This window comes from Penaeus vannamei, chromosome 31 (assembly GCF_042767895.1).
Source record: "Penaeus vannamei isolate JL-2024 chromosome 31, ASM4276789v1, whole genome shotgun sequence".
Lineage (NCBI taxonomy): Eukaryota > Metazoa > Arthropoda > Malacostraca > Decapoda > Penaeidae > Penaeus > Penaeus vannamei.
In genome coordinates this window covers 27,053,753-27,061,252 of record NC_091579.1, presented here as the reverse complement: position 1 = coordinate 27,061,252, position 7,500 = coordinate 27,053,753, and the positions used below count along the sequence as shown (strand labels likewise).

Sequence of the window (7,500 nt, the reverse complement as noted above, 5' to 3'; positions counted from 1 at the left end):
CATATTCGAAAGCGGTCAAATACATCTCTTGTACTGTGGAGATATTCATTCTCATTCACACCTTTCCCTACAATGGCATACGCACATATGAACATACACACGCAAAGACACACGTACACATATCGCGACGTACACAGTATCAGCATCATTACAATCACCTATGACATTTTTCTCATTCACTTTCAGGCTGTTTAAAGACGTATTCATGATGAATATAAAGCATTTTCGTGATTTATACATTAATTACCCAGTTCCAAAGATGTTTATATCCCTGAAATGAGAATATTTCACATTTCATCATTGGTCACCATTTGCTTTTTTTTTCATTTATTTATTTGTTTAATTTATTCATTTGCTTCTTCCTTATATTCATCTATTTTTGCATTCATATCACCTATTTCGTTGAATATATATTTGTTTCATTTTAATCATCTATTTTTTTTTATTTACTGTTATTAATTTATTAACCTAATTCGTAATTTACTCATTTATTCCCCTATTTACTAATTTACTCTTTTATTCCCCTATTTACTAATTTACTCATTTATTCACCTATTTATTAATTCCGCTTATTTATTCATTTATTAATTTCTTTGCAGCAAGAGCCGGCAGCGAACGCCACGGAGCTCTATAACGGGATCAAGTACGTTCGCCCGGGCAACATGTTCGAGCCAAACTTCACTCTGTTCAAGAAGATCGAAGTGAACGGCGAGAATGAACACCCGCTGTACACTTACCTCAAGGTGAGAGATTTTTTTTTTTTTTTTTTTTTTTTTTTTGAGTGATAGGTTTTGCGATTGTGGGTTATGTGGTTTTTTGGAGGGGGTTATTTTTTGTGGGTGTTATAGGTTTGGGGTTGTGGGTTATGTGGTTTTTGTTTTGGTTTTTATTTTTTTGTGTGTGTTATAGGTTTGGGGGTTGTTGGTTATGGGGGTTTTGGGTGTTTAAATGGCGTTGGTTATAAGGTTTTGGGTTTAAATTTCACAAGTTTCGAGGTTTAAGTTATTCATATTCATTTACAACTGTTCTATGGCACGATTGTTGTCATTATTATTATAATTTTTATCATTATTATTACTAGTCATTATTAGTGTTATTAGTATTAGTATTAATATTGTTATTATCATTGTTATTATTATTATTATTATTAGTGTTATTATCATTGTTAGTGTTATTATTATTATTGTTATCATCATTGTTAGTGTTATTATTATTAAGATCAAAATTATCACTAGGATTATCACCATTGTCATCATATAGAATAAAATGCAGACGTGCAGCAAGACATAAGGAATGCAGGCGTACAGCAGGACATAAGGAATTCACCCTTAACGCCTTTTTCCGTCCCCAGGAGTACTGCCCGACCACCAGGGAGTCCTTTTCGGATAAGTCGAAGCTGTACTATGAGCCCGTCCGCATCAGTGACGTCCGCTGGAACTGGGAGAAGTTCCTGATCACCAAGAGCGGCAAGCCGTTCATGCGGTACGACCCTGGCACCAAGCCGGAAGAGATCAAGAACGACGTGTTGTTCCTCCTGAGCCAGGAATTTTAACTTTTTTTTTTTTTTTTTTTTTTTTTTGTCTTTTTTCGGTTTTTTTTTATTTTATTTTTTTTTTTTTTTCCTCCGAAGGTCTCAGATCCTATTGTTAATTTTGATGTAAGTGTGTGAACTTTTTTGATAACTTGACAGTCATGTTGCTACTGCTGCTTCGTGTGTTTCTTGTGCCTTCCTCGTGACCGCTGGGAGTCCGCGCCTTCGCCCATGCATGGTGCCATGAAGGTGCCGCCCTAAACCCCCCGGGTGGGCGGCGCTGGAAGGCGGGGGGAGCTCGGGTCGGGTCTTCTAGCACATTCATCCTGACCCCTGTGACCTCTGCCGGCCATGCGGGGGCAAAGGCAGCTTTTCTGGTGTTCGTGGGGAAGGAAGAAGAGGCATGACGCAGAAATAAAACTTTTTTTTTTTTTACTTGTTTATGTTTTATTTGACCCTGGCAGTGGAAGAAAGAAATACGCTGCAAGATTATTATTAAGATAATGGTCTTCCCGTAGGAAATAGAAGTGATAATCGCAAATTATATATATTTTTTGCGCTGGCTTATATAAGGGAAGAATGATGAGGAAAACACTGGTGTAGACGGTGGTCTAATATATACCATGGAAGCTTTATAATGAACGTACCTTCGCTGCGTACATAAATGCGGTAAGCACCATATGATCGTATTGAAAACAGAGAAACGATATAAAATTAATTTGCATCCGTATCGAAGGACAATGACTATTAATTACTATACTCAAATGAGCGGAAGTGAAATGCTGAGGTTACACCCCGTAAGGATATCAAACAGCCTTATTAAAAATTGTTCGAGAAATCTGGAATTGGCGAATTTGACCTTAAACGCCAATCAACCCTTTATACAAACGCGGTAACTAAGAAAGACCGATGGCTAAAATGCACTTTATAAAACTGTAATAAAGTTTTCATCAGCTTAAAAACAGTTCCGGAAGCATAATTAGATGTTAATTCTACTCTACTCATCAGCAGGATTCTACAGCGAGTTGCAATGCACTTGTTTGCTGCCTTATACACTTGCTCAATTGTTGCTGTATCCATGTGGCCAGCTGTGTCTGTTTATGCTCTACGTGGTGTTTTATTCGCCAGCTGTGACAGGCATGCCAACACAGACTGAATGGCGACGCTGTGCAAGTGTGACTTCCGCAATGTTTATCATGCGGGCGGGTACACATTCATAACTGAAAGAATACAAATGCTCGGTCACTGGCGAAACAAACCACACTCCTTTCGTCGCATTCTATTGGACATCGACTCATTTCCCGCTATTTTTTTCATTAGGATTTTGTGCACTGAGGATCGGACAAAGCGAAGGACATAGTTCTCAAGGCCAAATGTACTTGCAATAACAAATGCGACATATATTTATCAAGACACAAAAACGAAAATGTATAAAGAAATGGATAAAAAAAAAAGTTTAAACGAATCTCTATATCTCATAGAACTAGTAAAGCAAAAAGAAAAGAAAAAGACGAAAGATAAGAGTAAAAGAATAGTGGTCAGTAAAGAAGAAATGTAAAAGAAAAAGAAATATGATATCGAAACCACGTAACTAGCAAATCTCGAATCATTAAATATGAACCAAAACATGACAAAACCAACTAAACACGAAATCTTTCCTGAATCAAGTTCCATTTCTTTATATTCGGTTCACTTCTATATTCTGAACCCACTTTCGGATTAAAATTTCTTATATGGTTCATTAGTTACACATCAGTGTTCGTTAATCACCAATGTCAAACTTTCATGCACGCTTTAAGTGACAGAGCTTTTTTTTTTTTTTTTTAAGAAACTTATCAACAAGAAACAAATACATTCATTCTCTCGCAAGCAGTACATTTTTCCCGCTGGTTAGATAAAAGCTTATATTACTACATCCTTATCATTCACTAAAATCTTTCAAAACAGATTTTATGAAAGATAAACTCGATGCTTCCAAAAGTACGTATATAGTGAAGATCAACAGTGATATGTGGTAATCGAAATTGTCGTATGCACATTATCAATGCGTAATTTCCAAGAATATTTCCCTTCAAATGCTGCGTTCGGGACTCCTCGTCAGGACCAGCAGGACAACGAGGCCGCGTTCGGAACCTCCAAGACCTTCGCTGCCCAGAATGCAACCAGTAAACATTCTTTTTATCATACCGGTGTCTTTATTTTACACGCTGCGTAGGTTTTGTAACTCAGTTGATGCATATTCAACTTACCTGCAACTGACAAAACACAAAAATATCCTTTGACAACATCAATAAACGGCAATAGCATTATCTATCATATCTTAAGGTTTCCTGTAACTGGTATTGTTTACATACAAATGCTATTGTGACGTCATCTCGTCCTGTTCGCTCACCTTCGCAGGAGGGCGAGATGGACGAGATTGACAACTTGTCCAGGACGAGAAAGTAGAGGTTCCGATCGGTCAGGACATCTTGTTCCTGACATAATGTGCGAGAATTATCAAATTTTCGTTTTAGTGGTGTGCACTAGATTCTTTTTTCATGGCTGTTTTAGATCTTCTTTGTCGTTTGTTTGAGATATAAGACATCAAGGGACACCTGGCATAATTTAGTCCTGTGTAAACGATCATATAGCCTTGAAAATACACCGGAGATGTGTTTTCTTCGATGTGAGTCAGTCTATGAGGAATTTTCTTGTGTCTGTTTTTGGGTTCCAGCAGTGATCATATCCAGGAGATCGAAGGCCGGGTCATCTTGAAGAGCAAGAAGTGCGATTGAACACTCTCCACTTTCCCACTTGAGACAAAGCCCGAGGACCAGCTCGCTACCACCTCGACGCTGCTGAAGAGGTGGTCGGGTCGTTAAAACCTGGTTCCTCCCCGTAAGCGACCTCTACCTGCGAGCGGACGGTATCCTTGGGCGATCCGACGTCGGCCTTCTTGGAGGAGCTGCTGGTGGAGGAGCTGGCCATGTCTCGTTGAGCGTGAGTGGGAAGCGTGGAGGATGTCCTGCCACACTTCTTGGCCGCGGGCTATTTCCACCGAGGGGCGGAGTGGCGGTCGGACTGACGGCCTCCGCGGTGGCTGGACGAGTGGTCGCTGTTCTGGTACAGCTCCTCGTCGATCAGCAGCTCGAAGTCGCCGTACTTGTCCGGAGTCGGGACTTTGTTCCAGTGGACGCTGTAGGGAGTGACAGGGGAAGGTTGCGCTATATACAAAGAAATCAGTGACATGAACATTGTCCAGGAGACATATATACATACACACACACACACACACACACACACACACACACACATATATATATATATATATATATATATACATATCTATATATCTATATCTATCTATCTATCTATATATATATATATATATATATATATATATATATATATATATATATATATATATATATATATAAATTAGCATGGAAGAAGCTTTAGATATTTGAACTCATAATCAGGAAAAGATGATATTAGAAACGGGAGGAGACTGGAGAGAGAGGAAGCAAATAGATCAGAGAGAGAGAGAGAGAGAGAGAGAGAGAGAGAGAGAAAGGAAGCAAACAGACCAAAGAAAGAGAGAGAGAAAGCGATAGAGAGAGAAAGAAAGAAAGGAAACAAACACACCAGTGAAAGAGAGAGAGAGAGAGAGAGAGAAAGATAGCGAGAGAGAAAGAAAGAAAAAAAAAAGGAAGCAAACAGACCAGAGAGGTCAACACCACCACTGTCGCAACACTCACCATGCAGCCTAACAGTAAAGACTAATTAAAGCATTAAAGAAATCCCGATGACCTACTTGGGTATCCCGTCAGGTGGCAGCACAATGTTAATAAGGTCATCCACTAGTTTGTACTTGAGGATTCTGTCGTTGGCTGTGGTTGACGTCATCGAAGGGGACGCATTGACCTATAAGGAGATGCTTCATTAGTTTCTTAAAGTATCATAGGAAGATAATGAAAGGATAGTGATAATGAAAGAATAATGATAATGGAAGGATGATGGTATTGAAAGGATAGTGATAATGGAGGATAATGATATTGAAAGGATAATGATATTTAAAGGATAATGATACTGAAAGAACAGTGATAATGGAGGATAATGATATTGAAAAGATAAAGTGATGATAAAAGATGATATTAATGATAATGATGGTACTGATAGTAGTAGCCATATTGATATCATTATGAGCATACAAAGATATTACTAATAACAGTAATACTGACAGTAATATTAGCAATGACATAAATATGAGCTCCAAAGACATCACTAATAATACTGACAGTAATATTAGCAATAGGAAAGGCCCAGTGGATGGGGACCAAAGATATTACTAATAATACTAACAGTAAAATTAGCAATAGGAAAGGCACAGGAGATGGAGGGAAGTTATAACCAGTTTGCTCTTTGATATGACGTGGCCGCAGCTCACACAATTCGATTAGGGTCCTCCAGGCAAAGATAAATTATCCACCCTGGGACTCGCCCCTGGAAACACCTTGGCTTACACGTCCTCTCGGCACAACGCCAATATTAGGCCACAAACTTCCCCTTGAGGCTGGGCGAGACTAGGCCTGGGGGAGGGGGGGGGAGGTCAAGGAACATTATGAATGAGGTTGTCGACTAATAACCACACTCTGGGGAGTTTGTTCTTCTGTGTGTGTGTGTGTGTGTTTGTGTTTGAGAGAGAGAGAGAGAGAAAAGAGGAAAAGAGACGAGAAGAGAAACGAGAGAGAGAGAGACAGACAGACAGACAGACAGACAAAGAGAAGAGGAGAAGAGAGAGAGACAGACAGACAAAGAGAAGAGGAGAAGAGAGAGAGACAGACAGACATACAAAGAGAAGAAGAGAAGAGAGAGAGACAGACAGACATACAGAGAGAAGAGTGACAGAGATAGAGGGAGAAAATAGAAGAGACGAGAGAGAGACAGACAGACATACTGAGAGAAGAGTGGCAGTGATAGAGGGAGAAACTAGAAGAGACGAGAGAGAGAGACAGAGACAAAATGGAGTGAGGTGAAGTCGACAAGAGCGCCCTGAACCAACACCATCCCATATCATACCTCGATCATCCACGGTTTCAGCTGATCGTCTATGATGATGTCATAACCATAACACTCGAAGCAGTGTCTGTCAGACGCCATGATGGGAGCGACAGCCCTGAGAGAGTGAACCACCAGCCACGTGATGTCTGTGAAGAGCTTGTCTGTGCTTGTCTTGCCCCTAGTTCCTTCCAGGTAGAGACGGAGGGTTCTCATAGGCCACTTTCCTCCATGGACATTGTTGTACTCCTCCTGAAGAAGGAAAGAAAGGAAAGGAGATCAGAAAACGCTAATGGTATTCTCTGTCTTCAGATCTTCGTGTCTATTTGTATGTAAAATCCTCTCTTTTGCATTTCTTTTTTTGTGTGGATGTTATTGTACTCTGAAGAATGGGAGAAAAAGTGGAATTGAAAACGCTGAAATTTTTCTTTGTCTTCCTATCATCGTGTCTGTTTGCATGTAACCCTCTGTTCTTTATATATTTATTTATTTTTATTTATTTTGATATCTCAAGTTTGTGAATGGTGACGCTTAGAAGATGCTGAAAACGTTTCTCTCTCTCTCTCTCTCTCTCTCTCTCTCTCTCTCTCTCTCTCTCTCTCTCTCTCTCTCTCTCTCTCTCTCTCTCTCTCTCTCTCTCTCTCTCTCTCTCTCTCTTTCTTTCTTTGTGCAAATAATTCTCTCTTTCCTTACCCCGTGTTTCTGAATGGAGACATTGGTGAGGTGGACGAACATGTTGTCAAGCTCCTGTCCTGATGTGTCATAGCGAACAGTGCAAAATCTGCAGAATCCCAGCTTGTACATATATGCTTTCAGGGGTCGGTATGACGTCACCAGAATGTATCTAGATAAGTGGGAAGAATCATATGAGTTTACAGTGTTTATAGACATGTTTTCGGAGTATAAACGTCAGTAATAAACCATGCGCA

The 7,500-nt window shown here is 39.7% G+C and overlaps 2 protein-coding genes across 2 annotated transcripts in view; one reads left to right on the top strand and one right to left on the bottom strand.

Annotated features, from left to right (window-relative positions):
- Positions 1-1,966, top strand: part of LOC113816684 (glutathione peroxidase) — a 14,500-nt gene extending 12,534 nt beyond the window's left edge. Inside the window, exons 4-5 of the mRNA XM_070144014.1 lie at positions 600-743; positions 1,352-1,966. Of these exons, the coding sequence (XP_070000115.1) occupies positions 600-743; positions 1,352-1,552 (345 nt within the window). The 3' untranslated portion in view covers positions 1,553-1,966. The remainder of the gene's footprint in view (positions 1-599; positions 744-1,351) is intronic.
- A 2,224-nt stretch (positions 1,967-4,190) lies between these two features.
- The window catches only part of TTLL1B (Tubulin tyrosine ligase-like 1B), a 9,817-nt gene continuing 6,507 nt past the window's right edge, over positions 4,191-7,500 (bottom strand). Inside the window, exons 6-9 of the mRNA XM_070144013.1 lie at positions 7,265-7,415; positions 6,593-6,823; positions 5,328-5,437; positions 4,191-4,709 (exon numbers count right to left, since the gene is read on the bottom strand). Coding sequence (XP_070000114.1) covers positions 4,562-4,709; positions 5,328-5,437; positions 6,593-6,823; positions 7,265-7,415 — 640 coding nt within the window. The 3' untranslated portion in view covers positions 4,191-4,561. The remainder of the gene's footprint in view (positions 4,710-5,327; positions 5,438-6,592; positions 6,824-7,264; positions 7,416-7,500) is intronic.